This window comes from Eubalaena glacialis, chromosome 14 (genome assembly GCF_028564815.1).
Source record: "Eubalaena glacialis isolate mEubGla1 chromosome 14, mEubGla1.1.hap2.+ XY, whole genome shotgun sequence".
NCBI lineage: Eukaryota > Metazoa > Chordata > Mammalia > Artiodactyla > Balaenidae > Eubalaena > Eubalaena glacialis.
This window is the reverse complement of record NC_083729.1, coordinates 42,690,179-42,709,609: the sequence shown is the minus strand read 5'-3', so window position 1 is coordinate 42,709,609 and position 19,431 is coordinate 42,690,179. Positions and strand designations below refer to the sequence as shown.

General features: G+C 34.9%; 1 protein-coding gene across 17 annotated transcripts in view; it reads left to right on the top strand.

The window, feature by feature from the left end:
* The window catches only part of NRXN1 (neurexin 1), a 1,118,934-nt gene that overhangs the window by 508,969 nt on the left and 590,534 nt on the right, over positions 1-19,431 (top strand). For 10 of the 17 annotated variants that reach the window (XM_061168489.1, XM_061168480.1, XM_061168477.1 and 7 more), the window contains 2 exons: positions 5,340-5,543; positions 8,107-8,133. In XM_061168489.1, the coding sequence (XP_061024472.1) occupies positions 5,340-5,543; positions 8,107-8,133 (231 nt within the window). The remainder of the gene's footprint in view (positions 1-5,339; positions 5,544-8,106; positions 8,134-19,431) is intronic. The other 7 variants (XM_061168487.1, XM_061168486.1, XM_061168484.1 and 4 more) reach the window with 1 other exon arrangement.

Here is a 19,431-nt window from a genome sequence, read left to right as displayed (position 1 = left end):
CTTAAGCTAACACTTCCTAGAGAAGTATTTCTTTTCCAGAATCCAAAGTTGAAATGTGATTTTGATTCTTTATCTTAATAAGGAGGTTCATCAGCTTAATCAATATAAAAATCAATAATAATAACCTAATAATCTAATAATGATCTTAAATTACCTACCAAAATACTGTCACTGTTCTGGGTTGTACAATGAGATAGGTCCATAGATAGATAAATATTTTAATCGCCTAGATTCATTCATTCTCCTAGTACTTAATTGAAATTCCTGTGAATAGTCATTAGAGGTTAATTATTTCTGCATAGTTTTGCTTGTAAGGTATATATTCTCTGCACATTTTCCGTTCTAATTTCAGTTTATTTGTTTGTATAGTATAGTTTTTAGAAATTTCCCAAAGGAGGCAACAACAACAAAGTGACAAAGCTTGCGAGATATATTACAGTTAGGTATAATGTGAGATTAGCAGACCTGTGTGATTTAAGATTGTGTTTTCATTTTAATCACTCAGAGAGCTGTCACTTATTCTGATGCCTCCTGCTTAAGTGAAGCTAGAAAAGGGTATAACTGAACTGTCACACAAATTACAAAGGCCTTCAGTTAAATATGCATGGTGTACCACCCTGTGGCAATATTCCGCTACTACATACGGCAGAAATAATGGAAATTGTAGAGCTTCCTAAACCAGAATGAGGGAGAGAAACTATTTATATATTGCAATAATTAGAAGGAGGGGTGGCAAGCATATGCAGCTTTGCAAATGAGTATTTAATAGCAAACTTCATCAGTGGGGTTCAACATACATTTTTATCTGACAGGTGGCTGGAAATTTCTGCAGATTTCTTTGAATACAGGTTGGTTGTGTACTGAGGAGAGAAAATAGTCATTTTTGTGAGGTTTTTGTTTCTGGAATACCCAGTGTACTGTGAGAAGTCTTTGCTTTTCAGAATTACTTTTCTTGCTCACATTGTGGCATCTCCCGAGAACAGGGGTTATGTGGGATGCTTGTCATGCTCAATACCACAAAATCTGGCTTCTGTCCAGTTCCCAGCTCTGCCCTAGTTCAGTCAACACAAGATCATGTCCAACCCTCAGGGTTTCCAACTCAAAAGAGAGAGCTTTGACTGTGGTTCTTCTTCACATATACTCTGATCACATAAGGCTGTTGATCACATAAAAGTTGACTGACAACTCTTGAAATTAAAAAAAAAAAGAAAAAGGCATTTATAAAGTTTCTATTTTACTATTATTGAGCAATAAATGTTAATTTATAAGGAAGCATGTTCAAGTCCTTGGACATTGCAGCATGGGGAACGATGTTGCAATCACATAGAAAATCTTCATTCTTCATTAAGCAGAAGAGTTTATTAAAAAGATCAGAGTGTATGCTGACTTAGGCAAATAAGAAAATAGTATTTTGTTTTATGTGCACTGATCCCATAAAGAAGAGTAGTATAGAAATCATGTCCAACTGAATATAAATTGAATTCAGCACCTTCCCTCCTGCTTTATTTTTTAAAACTGAGAATTTGTGGAGACTTGGTCATATAGAAATCCTTCTTGGTTGTATGTATATGGTATCATTGGAGGTCTACTTTATACTTGTTTGTTAAAACTCCAACAGATGGAGGGACAGATGTCAGAGCAATATAATTTGACTCCCTGTCTGATTTTCATCGCTGACCACAATATGTGACTGCCTTTCGGCAAAACTGAGCACAGGTGTACACTTTAAACCACAAGAAGGAATAACACAGAAAAGCAAATTTATCAAACTTAACGACAAGGGGGAAGGAGATGGAGGGGACAAAGTTGAAACTTTTTCTCTCCCGCTGGGAAGTACTGTATTAGAATTAGCCTTTTGAAGAGCTCTTTTGTGTTCTAAGTGATGTTTACTAATGTTTAAAGGATGCTGCCAAATAGCATAACCTTCAAATGTCAGAATGTTGTTTACCATTTATTTGGCAACTCTAGACTACAACCTTTGCATTTTCCATTTCTTGTCTAATTAAACATTAACTCAGAGGCACTCGAGTTTTATTACTTTACTGTTATTTCATTCCTGCAGCTTTTCAGAGAATGTTAAAGGCCAATGATACTGATTTTTTTTTTCTTTAGATTGTATTTCATACAATATTTATGATCCATTGTCAGTCATCTATATTTCTAAAAGGATGTTCCCTCTACTTAATTTTCAATCAAATTAAGCTACATTTCATAGAAGAATATGAGATCATTTAAAAAAATGATTGTTGAATAATAGAGACTAGATTTACAGATTAAATAAATAAGAGAAAACTAAAAATATTTTTACCCTTTTCTCTGTATAACACCAAAGTAACTGAACAATTGATAATGGCTTTTAAATTTTTATTCAAATATTTGTTGCTTTATAGATATGGACAATAATTGGCTATAAATTAGGAAGATTATTTAAGAAATAATCTTAAATTTCTTTAAGATTATACTAGAAGCATTTTTTTTCTAGTATTCACTACAACTTTACAATCATGTTTTAATTATTTTTTGAGCAACTCCTACTAGATTTTCTTTAGGGAAACCTTATTGGAAAAATATGATGTAGATATGTGATATGAGGTAGAACCACCATATTTTAAGGGGATCATATTCTATTTTGTCAGTACTTAGGTCAATGCTTAGCCACGAGACCCCTGTTTTGGTAAACAGATCCGTCTCCTAGTCTGTCTTTTGTGGCACAATTATGGCTTTCAACGTAGACTTTAAGGGATATTTTGTTCATCTACATTACCAAAATTAGATTCACTTACAATAGACAGAATAAATAATCTCATTAGTGAGTATTTATGTATGCATGATATTCAAATTGAAATATGCTCTTTCATATATCCTCAGTATCAAGTGCAATTATCAATTCAGTCAATTTTATCGAGACTCTCCTGTTTGCCTGGCACTTTTTGGTGCACTCGGCTGATGATAGAGCAATGAATAGCAGAGCTCAGCTTCTGCTGTAATGACTGTCACATACTAAAAGGCAAAGACAGATTATACTATACAAACAAATCAGAAATGGTAATTTAAAAAAAGAAATGGTAAGTAGATATAGAATAACTGGAGGGGGGATTAGAAGCAGGATTTGAAGCAGGCGTCTCTGGAGTAACGTTTGACCAGAGACCTGAATGCTGAAGGAACAAGCCATATAAAGATCTAGGAGTGAGATCTTTTGAGACAGAAGGTTCCACAAGTGCAGGTAATTGAATGAGAGATGAAATCAGTGTGGCTGGGGTTTACTAAACAAGGGAGGACGTGCTAAAAGTTGAGGCCAGAGAGATGGGCAGGGGCCGAATCACACACAACCTTATAGGTTAATAAAAGGAATACAGATTTTATCCTAACTGCAGTGGTGGGAATCTATTGGCCAGGGGTAGGGAGGTGAAGGTTGGGGGTGGGTGGGGTGGGTGTGCACAGTTGTAGCAATGAAGTGCTATTGAATCTGATCGACTTCTTTAAAAGTTTAGCCTGGCTGCTGTGTATAGGGAGAAAGAGTGGAAGTAGGGAGACCATTGAGGGAGCTATCATAGTGGTCTAGGTGAGACATGAGAGCAGAGTCTAAGGTACTATAGCGGCAAGAACGGATTGATTCAGGAAATGGATTGGAATTAGAGCCTGCAAGACTTGCAGATTTGCAAATAGATTGGATGTGGCAGAGAGGGTAAGAGAGAATGCAGAAAAGTTAAGGTCTGAATAATGGTGTTAAGCCATTTACTAAGATGGAGAACACTGGAGCAGGAGCATGTTGAATTCGTTCATTTTTGGTGTGTGTATCTTATTCAGATTGGAGATGTCAAATAGGCAATGGCTGATGGATGTTTGATGGAGAGAAGTCAGGACTGTTAATAAGTATTAGGGGGAGTGAGCATGTGAGTTGACCAAGACCCCTTAAGAGGTAGAGAGAAAAGAGAAGGGCCCTAAGGAGGGAGTTCTGGAACCCTCAGCACTTATCTGTTCTGGATGTGCATTCAGTCCCACGAAGATAGCTAATGATTAAAGTCTATTAGAAGCAATACTTGATTTTCCTGACTTTTTGGAAGATAATCTTTCAAAACCACAGCTCCAGAATATAGTCTTCGTAATAAGCATGGTTTCATCAGTAAAGTTAATTGCTGTAAATAGGCAAGATAATGAGAATTTCCTAGTTTATTTTAATTTCAGGTAGGTTTTCTTTTATTAAATGGTATTCTGAGTTATCAGAACCCATGAGAAAACAAAATGACTCATACTTGTTTTGCAGGGTTCCACAACCATATGGTGTTTAACATTAAGGGGTGCTATTTCTTAAAGCAGTCAGTTTGAGATCAACAGTTTTGCTATTTGCTTCTCTATGTGTTTAATGCAGCATTAAGAAACTTCTCCATTAAAGCAATCCATTTTCCTTTAGTAGCACACACCCACACAAGCTTCTCAGTCCCACCCCCATCCTTACTCAATGTTACCCAGGTACATAGTTATTGACTTTTTGGTGATAGCTTAATTTTTTCAGAACACCGTGATGGTGCTTACAGATAATGCTTTAAGTTACCCCTTATCTGCAAATGAACTTTCAAATGAAGTTACAGTTTGTGTCTTTGTAAAAATGAATTACCTTGTTAACCATAATGACTCAGAAGAAGCATTACCTGTTGTTTGGTAATATCAATTTTTCTTCTGTTTTCTTCTGTTTTTGAACATCACCTCTGGAAAAGTGTTGGCCTGAATCCTATATTTAAGTCATATTTTTTATGTTTCTTTTTTGACTGTATTAGGGCAGAAATTATGAAAAAGATGATAATAATAACTTTTCTTAGAACCATGGACTTTTTGGGTAAGCAAAGGCCTTAGAGATGCTCTAGTAGCACCCTCTCATTTTGCAGGTGAAGGATGCAGAGCCAAGTTTAATTTCACAGAGCTGATCAGTGGCCTGACCATATATAAACATGCATAAACAGTTGCTAGTGCTTCAAGCCAGGCTCATGCTATGGCTATACGAAAAAAATATGATGTCTGCTCTTGAGAAGGGATATGCATACATGAACATGGATAATCTGACATGATGAATGCTATAGGTAGAAAGTGCTCTGGGTACAGAAAGGGAAGTGCAGCCACCTCTGCTTCTGGACTTTAGCAGATACTTCACAGAGGAATTTCTCTTTCCTGTGACTTCTCTTTCTAGTTAAAAAAAAAAAAAAAATTGCTCATTTCGGAAGAAGATGAGCTGAGTTTGTGTCTTGTGTTCTATATGGAAACCTTTAATAGGTCATGCTTTTCCTTTTCAAAGTATAAATGCACTAAACTGACCAAGAGCTTTTATATGCATTTCCCATCTATAGAAGCAACGGTTCTGAGCTATGATGGGAGTATGTTTATGAAAATCCAGCTCCCGCTGGTGATGCACACGGAGGCTGAGGATGTATCCTTACGGTTTCGGTCCCAACGCGCATATGGCATTCTCATGGCAACCACCTCCAGAGACTCAGCAGACACCCTCCGCCTGGAGCTGGACGCAGGACGTGTGAAACTGACGGTCAATCTAGGTAACAACTCGCCTTCCCCCATTGAACTAACACTTTTCACTTTTTGTTCAGTTTTGCCTGCAAACATGTATCAAGTAGCCTGTTTGCCATGGAAAGTTAAAACACTTAATGGTCTCATCTCCATTATTTAAATTCATTTAGGTTTTGGGGACATCTTTTTATTGTTTCTATTTCGTTAACATAATTTACTGTTTTGTGATTCCTACCACTGAGGGTTCTTAAAAGGGAAGCCATGTCTATTAATGAGGTTAATTGAAAGTATAAATTTTCAGGCTTAACGATGCCTCAAACTGAATTTCCTATTTTTATATTGACTGACATTCTGATTGGTTATAGATGAAATCCTTTCAGATAAAACAAAAAAATACACCAACTTTTACTTGGATAACATATGCTATAAAACGTCAAATTTCTGCTTAGTGATCTAGATCAGCAGTTGCTCTTTACTCCTTGGGCTTCTCCTTTGAATAATTACCTTTGTGGTATTCCATCTTTTCTGTTTGGAAATACTGTGTGGTGATATTTTGCTTTCAAACAGCGATACACAACCCTTCAATGCCCAAAGTCTGCGGCCCTCAGCAAACAGCCATGAGAACACTAAAGACACAGACTCTTCTACAGAAAAATAATGCTTTCCTGCTTAATTGTAGCATTCGGAAAGAGTCACTACAGTAAAACCTCACCAAACTGGATGAAATCTGGGGGAAGACCAGGCTGAATTAAGAAAAAGTCTAAATTGTAAGAAAAAAAAAAAATTGTAAGCAGTTTTGTTTTCAATTACATTCAAAAACACAAATTAATAGCTGGAAAAATCTTAAGGAAAGGTCTTACTAGGCTGATGTTAATGGGTGGTTAAGAATTATCCATAATTAGCACATTATTTCATGTTAGTTGTGCCATCGTTGTATAGTAAATTACTTGAAATCAGTTTTCTTCCCAAACTTGGCCTTTCATAATTTGTTTAATTTTTCTCAGGCGATCTCTGCTCATATCGAAAGAAGAATTACAAATATTCTGCCCAATACGTTTCAATATTATCATTAACTCCAAATAATAGGAGTACAAATTAATGAGGTTTTACTGTATTTCCTGGAAGTGCTGAGTACACACAATAATGAATAAACAGAGAGAAAAATAAAATTCAAGATTACATAGATTTACAAAAAGAGTAGTAAAATGTGATGAGGTAAGGCATTTGTGAAAACCCCACATACATTTTCAAATTATGTTGGGCAGAATAGTAGCTCATAAAATATAAAATTACTTCATTGGTAGTTTATTGCATACAATTGCATTCAATTAATATTAGTTAAATTAAGTTCAATAATAAGACTGTTTTTTTAAGATTACTGAAGAACACATAGTACTCTTTTACAGTTCTGTTAGAGTTCCCTCTAGTGACAATGATAGGTTACTACAAGTCAATCAAAATTGCCTAATTGCAGTAAAGGGGCTGTTGGCCCTGGGAGGTGGACACGCTCGCTCATGGGAATTTTCCAACAGCAAAGCATTCTGTGGAAAGAGTTGTGTAGGTGCTGATCCTTGGCTGTTTGCAACCACTTTTCTGATGCGGTTGACGACACATGACAAACTCAGCTATATGGAAACAGAATCTAGGTTTGTATTTTTCATGTTCCCCAAAGGCATTAAATACTACAACCAAAACCAACAAATATTTATCTATATATAAAATAAACATAAAACATGCCACATGATCCTTTAAAGATAACCCTTATAATCACAGTCTGTGTGTTATCCAGATTAGACATTCTGTTCTTAGGGAATCTGATTTTATGTAAGAAGAAAGTATAGGAAAAGGAAAATCAATAGCAGTAGTTACCATGACACTTATTACGCAGAGATAACATCGTTAGCTCCTAACAGAGGGATAGGCGTGTGTGCTCCGAAGAATGACACTACTCCTTAGCCACTGGAGTTTCTAAAGGGAACAGTTGCTTCTTTCTTCCTCCAGTTAATACAAGGCATGGAATCCAGCTAACACCTGGCTCTTACCTTTTTTGCCCAAGCAAAGAATAATAATAATAATAATAAATACATTAGGTTGAAATGAGAATAATTTCAACTAGCTCTCCATTTGACCATGACAATTCTATAGGATTCTGTTGGCCTTTGTGGGATAACAGATTTTGGAGGTTCAAGATGTCTGAGCCTAGCTGAGCTTGCACTGTACCCCATTGTGACGGAGCACTTTTTAATTGTATTGAAAACAATGATTTGTTCTTTCACAGATGGGGAGAAAGCTGCAGCCAGTCTAAGCCAAGCATCTTTGACAGTTAACAATTCTTTATTTCACTTAGATTTGTCACCATGTAGCTTTGTTTGAGTTGGCCATTTTTTTAAAAACCTTCTAATTGTTGTTTCCAATGGTGCAGTTTTATAACAATGAATCTGGGTTCTAGAAGTATGTAAAGAATAAATAATATGGAGTGGCCATATTTGCATGTGTCTGTCCCCGGAAGGGTGGACTGTAATTTTATTGGATGTCTGCAGCTATTACCTTGAAGGATAAATTTTCATTTTTCATCTATTCTTCCCCATCTAGATTGTATCAGGATTAACTGTAATTCCAGTAAGTGCCTATTCAAAATTTTTAAAATGTTATTCCTCCATTATGATGTAGCTAGTCAAGAAAAAAAAGAGAGCCAGAGAAAGGCGTTTATAAAACTCATGAATTCACTTTTGAAGTATACCAGTCCATCATCTGGGTTGTAAAAATTCATTTTGAAATCTGTCCAGCTGAAGACTTCCCTGCTTCAGTTCCTACCTCTAAGTGGGAAAAGAGGTGACAAATATCTTGTAACAGAAGGTGCAAACGTCTCTGTAGACCTTTGGATAAAGCAAATAGCATTTGTATTTTGGCAGATCTTGGACTCCAGTAGTTCTCTTCACAACCAAATTAGGAGAAAGTACTGTGGGGTCTTATTTCCTTCACTTTTCTGTTTTTATCTCTTAACTCAAATATAGAAAAAAAAAATCTTTTCATGTGAAAGTTACTATTAAACCCTTCTAAATTCAACCAAAATTTTATATTGGAAAATGTGTGTTTTTCCATGTTTTATGTATATACAGAAAATTACTTATCTAAAGAGTTTTTTCTTGCACATTATGACTATTTACATAATGAATTTTTACATCCTAATCATATATCTGCAAAAATAACCAAAAGCCTTCAAATCTGTGATATGCATGCCAAATGATGAGTTAGAAAAGATGCATGGACTGAGTTTTTTGATTTGGACTAGAGAACTTGAAAGGATGTAAGGACTGTGATTTTATTTTGAGTTGTAGCATTATCTGAAGTGTAAACTTATTTTATTTCTTTACGTAAATATTTAGGTTTTTCTTTTCCAGGTTTTGCTGACCACATTAAGGAATCTCATCTAATATACCAAAGTTGTTAGTTATTTAACTAAAATGGTTCTAACAAGCTTCTAATCTTTCACTGTCATAGTCAGTAAAACATTTTTTTTATATCCTTGGAAAATGCTGAATGTGAGTTGATGAAGTCTACTCCCAAAACCTTTGTCTGTGTTTCCAAATGGCAATAAGTCATCCTCTGAGGAATAAAATGACGGTCTCCAACTTACAAGAACAAGAAGCTTTATCTAATTAAATGCATGCTATTTCAAATACCCGTGCTTCTTACAACTCAGATTTGTCTTAAAATATTTTAATATTCATTTTAAAGCAGAATAAAAGCCAGTCTTTCCAATCATAGCAATAAAAAGGTAACTGAATCATGATTTATGAAAAATTAAATTATTATACTATCATACAGGCATAAAAATCATCTCAAACAGAATACAGTTCCTGAACTAATCTCTCAAAGCTCTAACACAAGTAGAATTTTTCAAGTATACATCATCTCTTCTCAAGCCCCATCTTTACCACACTCTCTGAAAAGCAGCACAGGTTTAGAAGTCTGATACCATGGTCCAGTTTGCTTTCAGCTCTGGAGCATAGGTGCAGACAAAGTGGCAACTCACAGAATCTTTTCCCAAAGCCAGATTTGTGACCCAGTGCAGCTGTAGATGTTCTTGATTCTCCCTGGATCTTAGAAAATCCATGTGAGGAAACTATTTTTCTAGACTTCTGCTTTAATTTTATTTATATTAGGCATACAATCAAGCATGGGTTTTTATTTACAAAATATAACTACATAAGCTCTAGTATTTAATGGAAATTAACCCCATCAAATGTGCTTCTGTGTTCTCAGCTCTATCAATGTTTTTTTAAAATACTTGTTTATAGTCTAATTACCCTTGTTAGCTACTTCTCTTCATTTGGCTTATAATTATAAGACTCTGATATTAAGCATAGTATTTTCTCTGGATATTTCACAGAATAATACCTTTGAGGACAAAGGTTTTTCCTGGTTAGTGGATTTTTTCCCTTTTTAAGGAGTGTGTGTTATACTTAAATTACTTGAATTAAACCAATGATTGTGAGCTTTCAGAGCATACCTCGGACAGGACTGCAAATGCCTTAACTTGACAGCAGTCACTGGAAAGAACGTTCAGTGATTAGGTAACGTTTTCATTTCCTTTGCCTTTGTTTCATTTGGGGAATAGTGGGCAGATGTAGCCAGAACTCCAAGTCCCGTCTAGAATTCATGTTATTACTCAACTTTGAGGATAGGGAGGAATTTACATTTCAAATAATGCAAATCTAACTCACAGTGATAAATAGGCAGAGATGTCCACCTGGACTGCATTTTGTACCCAATAAAAAATATAAATAAAATACTCGTATCTCAGTATAACTTGTAGTTTGATGAAAGATTGACTTACTACATTTATCCTCTGTAAGCCATAAGTTTGTCTGAAACTGAAATGTACATTTACTAAATCACAACCTTCTACCACCACCGTCTAAAAATTATACCATACCTAAGACATCAACTGTGTTTTGAACTTAATAAGAAATACCTCAATTGATGTCTTTAAGAAAATTTCCACAGGAAGTATACAAACTGTAACATAAAAATTATCTTACATTGAGAATGAATATTAAACTCTAAATTATTAATTTTGAATGGAAATCTCCAATTTCTCTACACTTACTCAGAATTGCTCTGCTGTTTTCTGTAGTCACTCCATCCTTTCTCATCACCCCTCCACCCTTCCTTCCTCAGTTGACAGGAGATATTACTTGATATGGAAAAGAAAATATATAAAGCATCAGACTCTCGAATCTTTGCTACTGAAGAAAACGTAAGTGAGGAGGGCGGAAGGTCTAGCTGCATTGCATGTATTCAGACCTCTGGGACTAGGAGATGGCAGATATGTTTCTTTTTCAGCCCTTCTTGTGTCAGTAGTTTAGATGCAGCAATGGAATCTTCCATGCACAGGCCGGGGGAAAGCCTTTTGTTAAGGTCCTTTTGAGAAAGGGCTGATTTGAATTCCAGGGACCATCTCTGTCAGATTCTTTGTTGCCACCTTTCCCGCCTGCCCCATAGGAAAAGCTGTCAAGAATCTTTAAATGGAAGGAGAGAGGCTGTTTTTATTTAAAAATCAAAAGCTTATTTTTATGTGTGGAAAGGGTATTTTTTAAAAAGAACTGTCTCTGTGAATAGCGGTCATGTCAGTGTCAAAATGTATGCTTTGATCTCTCCGATTACAAGTGGAATGTCTCTGCACACAATCCCAGACCAATCTCAGTTCATTGATGTCCATTAGCTTATTTCATTGCTAAAATATGTTTGTTATCTGCAGCTTGGTATTAGATTAGGTCAGTATTTGCATATTCACAGGTGGGAAGGTGAACACAGAGGTGTTATTATATGGCCCTCCATCCTCCTCTGTCCAGGGTAATCAGATTATTCTTGCCTCCTCAGTCAACTCCAATATGGAGAACCATAGTCTACCATCATAAAATCATTTTATATGGGAGTTGCTACATAACCAGCATCTTCTAATGCAGATAAATGTCTTCCCTGGACAGTGAAGGGTATTTCAATAAAGATAGATGGAAAAGGACTGTCTAGTCACGTTCTTTTGACGTAAAAATCAATTATTTGAATTAATGAAAATAAGACAAATTATAGATGATTTTACAAAAAATAATTATTATAGAGATATGTACAAATACCAACTACTCATTAACAAGTTATTACCAAAAGAGGCCAAGTCAGAGTGAATAGGACTTTGTGACTGAGACATGAATTGTTTGCATCAGAAAGTAAGTGTATGAGAGTCTCTTACCTAGTCCATAGTATTAATTGACTTAAGAATTTTAAAAACTATAAAGAACACAAACGAAATTTTCTACCCCTTGTGAAATTTTCTCAAATGCATTATTAGTAGGGTCTGTAGTAAGTACTATTAGAAAGGCCATTGGTCTTATTCTGCATTCTCTTTGTCTGCCAAAGTGTGTAGCCTGAGATAGGGTGACCAAAACAGTCTCAATTTCAAATTTGCTGCCCAGTAATTCCCAGCAGTACATCCAAAGTCATTAGGCTATATGTTTCTATATAATTTTTTTCTGATAATTTGGCATCGTAGTAGTGTATTGCTTGCTTCAATAGTCCCATTTTTTTTCTTTCTCTCTTGTTCTAGTAACCTTACAAATTGTTAGTATTATAATCTGAAGGTTTAAATACATTGAAAATTTGAAAACTAAACTTGCTCCTATCAACTATAGGTGAGTTCTAATTGTCATATAAGTAACTACTTTAAAGATGTAGTGGATGCAAGGAGGCTTTTGTGATTTTGTTTTTATTAGTGTTTTCTTTCCTTTTTTTTTTTGTCTTTTCAAGTCAATGACATAATTACGGAATATCCTTCTTGCCCACGGGAAAGTTTGAGGCCGCCTCTGCATTCATATAAAAAGTGGCTTTTAATAAACCCATGTTGTTTATTTGATTATTTGTGTTTCTTTAATCCTTACACATGTCTCTTCTCCTGCCCACCTGCTCTTCCTTCCTACCAAGATTTACTCCTGTTACTTCTCCATTTCCAATGTTGTTTACTCCTGTTCTCATTCCTCTTGTTTTCTTACAAGAATAAAAACTCTCTGGGTTGAAAAAAAATATTTTAGTAGGCAGAGCTTCCAACTATTTTTGGCTTCTTACAGAAAATGGTTTATTTAAGACACAGAGACAACAAAATTGGAGATGACATTAATGTGGACAAAGTGTCAAGGGTTGAAGTTCAGCTCCTTTTATTTGTAGTTCATTGTCTAAGGATTGGAGAGAAAGGGAATCTAAGGCCAAGTACTTAACCTCACTTTTGATTTGGAGATAGTGAAGAAATGCTCTGAGTAATATGTTATCGGAAAATGTACTATGATGGATGTCTGGAGTGGATAATAAGATCTTTGTATTATCATTTTATTACCAGAATGAAAAGATCAACTGGGTATTAGTTATCACCAATTTTTTTATGTAGATAAAAATGGAAAGCAATAAAAGAATGCAAAATGTCAACCAGTGGCACTTAAGCCATATTAGATTGCTTTGATCAGGCTGCCACTTGGCAGGCTACTTAAAAAGATATGAGGAAATTTCTGGAGGCTGGCTGTTGTTAACATGAAACAAATATTCAGTTCAGAGCAGCTGCCTGGTGCCTGAAGAGCAGAGAACTGCAAAAAGGAGCCTCTGACTCTGCCTCCACACAACCATCCCTTGATCTGTAGAGTTCTGTCAACCATTGCCTCTCAGTGACTGGTGCTGTCCATCCACCAAGGATAGGAACTGCTCAAAGAATGAAGGAAGATGAATATATACATGCAGAAAAGAGGAGTTTTGTTTGTTTTCTGCTTTTTTTTAAAGTTTAAAGTATATATGAAGGAAAGGAAAAAGAGACAGTTTATGAATGAGTATTTTTAACAAAAATCTAAAAGAAATTACATATAGAATATAGAGACCATAGATTTCTGATGAAAAACAAATAGCCAAAACAGGCAAAGGGAATTGGCACTTGACAGTGAGTCTTTAAAAAAATATCAAAATTGGAATAAAATTTAAGGAGAGCCCATTTGGATTTTCCATATCTAAAATTTATGAGAATTATAAAGAAGAGTACACATTTAATGACTACATAGATTGTGCAAAATTGTAGTGTGTGGGCTTGATAAGTAGAAGAGTTGGGTCTATTTTAGTGAACAATTAATTGGTTTATTGCTTATATGCAAATATAAAATGCTGCAGTGTTTTAAAAGATTGCTCTTTTGTGCAGGTTAAGAATTCATCTTGAAATAACGCTCAATTATTAATTTATTCAGTAAAGCATTTTCTAATTACTATTGCAAAAGGGTGTGCTCAAAGTAATACAAAATTCCAGATTGGCATTGACCAAATTCATCAAATTCTCTTTCATTGTTGAAAGTTAGTAGTATAACAATGGCCAAGGTAGAAATTGTCAGAAAAACCTATAAAGTTTCAAAAGAAACATTCTGAATTTGATATCCCCTTGGCTTCTGTGAAAAGGAAATTTTCTTTTATACCACAAAATGTCACAAATTGTGAGACCACAACTTGTTGTTTGGAGGTTTTTATTGTGTTATTAGAGAGAGCTGGTTTCTAAACATTTGCCATTTCCTTCATAGCTTAGAGTTTCTTTTTGTTTTTGTTTTTTCTTTGGTAGGGAGGTAGCATTTTAGCATGCTATCATTGATCCAGAAAATCAAAGGTAAAAATGTGAATTAGACATTAGACATTCCTAGTCATTATTAAGATTTTTTTTTTTTTACATTTAGTCAATCCCATTGTAAGATGTATGATTAGAATTTCATTCATTTTAAAGAAAACAATAATTTCTTTTTTGTATTTGGAGCATTTTGTCTTTTTACTGATGTGTCTTTAATGATTCAGGTTCATACAGAGTTAATCCTAAAGGATCAGAAAGACTAAAAAGTACTCAAGACCTTCTGTTTAAAGTAGCCTCTAATCCTTTGGACAGCCTTAATGTTCAATGATGATCTAAGGTGCCATGTCAAATAACTGGTTTTACTAGTGTAGACAAATATAGATTAGAATTTTTTCAAGAATGTTTGCATTCTTAATTTTCCTCAAAAGAAAGCCACTAACAATTTACACTTTGTCAATTGCTTACCTGTCAGAGAATATGAAAACAAATGCTATGATTGTGGATTTCAATTCCTCATGTAGTTGCTAGACAGCAATTATGCATCTGCTACCTTCTAAAGTGGATGCATAATTTAAAAGATGCTTTGTCCACTTAACTACAGGTCAGACATGATTAATATAAGCCTTCTAGCTGAGCTTCCATTTAGCTTCCTCTCTTTACTGACTTGCTTCTGCTTGATTATAGCTTCTACTTTTTCATGTCTTCTGCTTACTCATGGTGTCTCCTCCCTCATGGTTACTGTTCACTGCCTCTTCCTGGCCATGTCTTTTGACTTTTTGCTGCTCCTTCAGCTGTTGACTCAATGTATGCTATGTATTCAAACTCCCCTAGAAAGAGAATCTAGTATATTTATTACTTATACCTGTCCTGTTGAGCAGAGATTTCAAATCATGTCACCTCACAAGACCCTGACCAGATTTTAGCTTTGGGGGCAGATGCCCCCTGGCGATCCAGTCAGCTGTCCTCAGAGCAGGACAGTATCCTCGCCTCCAAGGGGATGTAGGACCAGCAGGCTTTCCCCACAAACATCTTTTCTCCAGGCTGTCTGATTACAAATGTTTTGACTTTAACTGTGAAATACCCTTGAGGATTACAATTTCTTCAGCACATTACTGGCAGACATATGGTACGTAAGTCAAGTGGGCAAGGCTCTTTAAATCAGGGGGGAAATGCATGGGACCCTCAGAAAACTTGGAGATTGAAATATTCAGTGTGCTCAGGGCTCTTATCCATTTCTTTCACTTGTTACCAATGGGAGCAAAGAGCAAGATGGATAAGAAGTGTATCATGAAAGCAGTTTCCCCAAAGGTAAAGTAAGAAATGCTAAGAGTATTTCGGTTACTATTACTTTTATTGTACTTAATATTGGATTGTTTGTTGTCATTTGTTCTTTGAATGCATCTTTCATACAGTTGTGAGAATTCTTCACCCTCCCACCTTCCCAGGAGATCAGCCTAAATATAGGCTTGAAATATTTTATGCATAGTGCTATTGAAATAAATGTGTAATACGTGTGTCTTTAAAAATATAGGGTCATGGTGTGCAAATGTTTTGCAACAGGTTCTTTTACTTCAGCAACATAACTGTAAACATTAGGTCCAGTATGTGACTATAACATGCAGTATTTTAAAATCTGATCTATTGCTTATTTCAGATTTTATACTGAAGTGATATAAAGCAGGTCCAGGTCACTGAGCCAGTTGAAGAAAGATAAAATAGGGAGAAAACATTTATGTACAAAAATAAGTTCTATGATGATTCATCAGTGACCTCAGAGCAATCAAATGAAAACTGATTGGAAGCATCTGTGAGCAAGATCTTGAGAAACAAACCAGATTGGAATAACCATAAATGAAGAGATACTTCTAGATGTGTTGGTATAAGTTATCATCATTGACACTAACCCACTAAAGTGAAAGCCTAACTAACATAATCTCACCATAGCAAGACTGACCAGGAACAAGCACACAGATATAACATTACTTCTAGCAGTTGCTTGACCAGCTCCAGGGACCCTCCAGACACTCTTTCCTGAGATTAACCAAATTAATCTTGTGTAAGATTTAATTGCTGAGAGCCATTGCTATAGTTGGGCAAGCACTGTCTTAGAATACCTCCTGTTTAGTAAGGCAAGTCATTCATTTCAGAAGACTTTGATCCAAAAACAACTTCAAACAAAGGAGTAATCCCAATATTTTTCCAGTTACTAAAATAAATACTCAAATAGAATCATAACCCTCAAGTTAGTGACTATAAGCAAGCCTGATAAATAAGCTAATTATGATAAAAGAAAAAATTAAGTTAGCACTATTTGTTATTGCAATAATAAAATCCAAAATAAAGAATTTAGTAAATCATTGTATCAATGCTTTGAAAAAAAAATTTATATTATCATTCTAATTTTTACATGGTGAATGAATGAATTATCATGTATTATTTGTCCATAGCCTCCTTTGGGCAATCACTGAGGAAAAAAAAGAAAAAAGATCAAAACAAATGAGATGCTACAGTTCAAAAATTCTAAAGACAAACTATCCCTTACCATATGCCTTAGAATGCATTTTCTTAAAAAAAAAAAAAAGTTGGTTGTAATGTTTACAACAAATACTGAAAGCTAGATTTTCAAACACTGATATGACTTACTTGTGAAATGAAAAGAAGGGGACAAATAAACTCAACAAAGCCAGAAACTTACTTTTTTTTTTTCTAATATGCTTCTTACTTTGGGAGAAGGTTTTTACAAGAATACCCCCCAAAATATTGAAGGACTCGCATTTAATGATATTCAAATGCATTTATAGTAACACACGGGTAAAGCCATTGTTCCTTGAATTTTACAGAACTGTGCATTCTTCTTGGTCTTCTCATTAAAATGAATTCTGTAGCTATTACAATGTGTTTGGATGAGAAATCATATATTTAATTTAAAAATCTTTGCATTTGTGACTATAATCCATGCCTTTGTTTATGGAATGTCAAATTGAATATTTGTAAATTTCCAAATGCTCAGTATCTGTATACATTTTCATTTTTTTCATTCAGATAGCTTGGCATTGTGTAGGTATTACGTAAGACATGTTTAAGTAAGTGTCAATATAAATCAATATAATCCTTTTCATGTTACACCAATGTTGAGTATATTTTCAGGTTAAAATGCTTTATTAAAATCACATTAAGTATTTAGTACTTAATTTTATAAATGCAAGCTATCCTATTATGTGATAAGCATTTCTTGGAAATGACCTTTTTTCCTTAAAATAAAGTCACAGTCCAAATTTTTCCTTTCATTATAATAAGTTTACTTTATTATGCTTCTTCCCAAACCAGCCATTTGAGCTAGATTAGATTTAAAGAGACCTCTTTTGAAACATTCTTTTAGCAATATATTTATATAATTTGTGTTCATTTTTACTGTGTTGTAAATATAATTATATTCTTAAAAGGTAATTATATTTCTTAAAATATACATTTTTTACATCAAAATGAATTGCATCAGAGATATTTATCCTGATCTGTCATAAATGGGTACAATCAATATCAAAGCTATATGTAAAGGCTAAATGTTTCTTAGTAGATCATTTGAACCTTGTTTATTCACTTGCCTAGAGCTATGATATGTAGCCAGAAATGAAACAGGAGGTGAGGCAGCTATATATAGTGAAATTTATTTCGTAGATGATGGAAAAGGGTTAGTATGAGTTAGGAAAATGGCAGAGGAGTCTTTGTGGGGTATTTCCAGCAGCTTTCCAAGGTCAAAGCCTTTTGCAGATAAGATCCGTGTTTTCTTATAATTAAATACTCATTAAGCCTCGAATCCTCCAATTCCTAAGCCAACTATTCTCTTTGCATTTGGAAATTACTGACTGCTGGCCTTGGGTAATTTTGCTCTCCTAGGCTCCACACATCATTAAATTAATTTTCAATGGAAGTAAACAATGAAGCTGTCTAAATAATTAGCCAGATAACTGAGTTACCCAAGTTCTCCAGTTATTTGACTTATCAGATTTCATGCTGCCAAATATGAAAACAGAGGGATGAAACTTTATTATTGACACTTCTTAGTGAAGATAGGCATTAAAAGTTAATGGAGTTAGTTTTCATTAACTATTTGACTTAATTCAATATCAAGAGGTATTTCATCTACCATAAAAAAAAAACTCACAAAATCTAAACAGATACAATAAATAATTAGTGAATGGCTTTTAGGTTCAAGGCACTGAATGATAGGACATAGGATATTCTCTCTGAGGTTTTAAACCCATTTAGGGGAACATAACAATAATAATGGCAGTATAATACTGATAATAATATTACCGTTACTATAATTGAGGGTGAACCATGTACCAGGCATTGTTTTAAGTAATTAAAATGCCTTAAATTTATATTGTAAAATGTTTCTATTATTAGCTTATTTTACAGATAGGAATACTGAGACACAGAGACCTTATATATTTTACCCAAGGTCACACAGCTAGTAACTCATGGAACTAGGATGAAAACTCAGATAATCTGTGAATCCAGAACACATGCACCAGACCAAGATATACACATTCTAGAAAGTTAAAAAAAAAAAAAAAAGATTTAAGTAGCAATCCTATCAAAGCAAATACAGTGCAATTAACTAGCATGTGACTATTTCATCTCTCCAGTGGTTTTTAAAAGTTTACAAAATGTCTTTCTTCTGTTACTGTTCATTTTTTGAAAAACCCTCATCTCCAAGCTTAATGTCTAACTTTATATTATTTGCTCAAAGTACTTTTTAATTAGGGAGGGATATTTCTTTTTTTTTTTTTTTGTCCAGGCCTTGCCGCATGTGGGATCTTAGTTCCCTGACCAGGGATCGAACCTGTACCCCCTGCAGTGGAAGCGCAGAGTCTTAACCATTGAACCACCAGGGAAGTCCCAGGGAGGGATATTTCTAATATTTTTAGTATAAAGAAATTTGTTTGTCCTTAGGGCTCTATACATGTCTCTTTGCCTGTACAGTAAAGGCAAATAGCTATTTATAAAAACACTCTGAATAGTTCCCAAGGGTGTCTCCTTAGCTAATTTGAGGAGAGCTTAAGGAGGGTTAAAGAGGGAGGAGTTACGTGGCTGGGCTAGTACCTCAATTTCATGGCTGTTAGGGTGATTAGTCTGTCCAAGGTCATGACTGGCACCAGGCCTGGCCAGCAAGACAGGTCTGAGACAGACAGCTTCTCTGATACCCCAGAGGCCTTGTCATTAAGGACAGACAGTATGGGGAAGGTGACCCAACCGTTCATCTTACGTTGATAAAT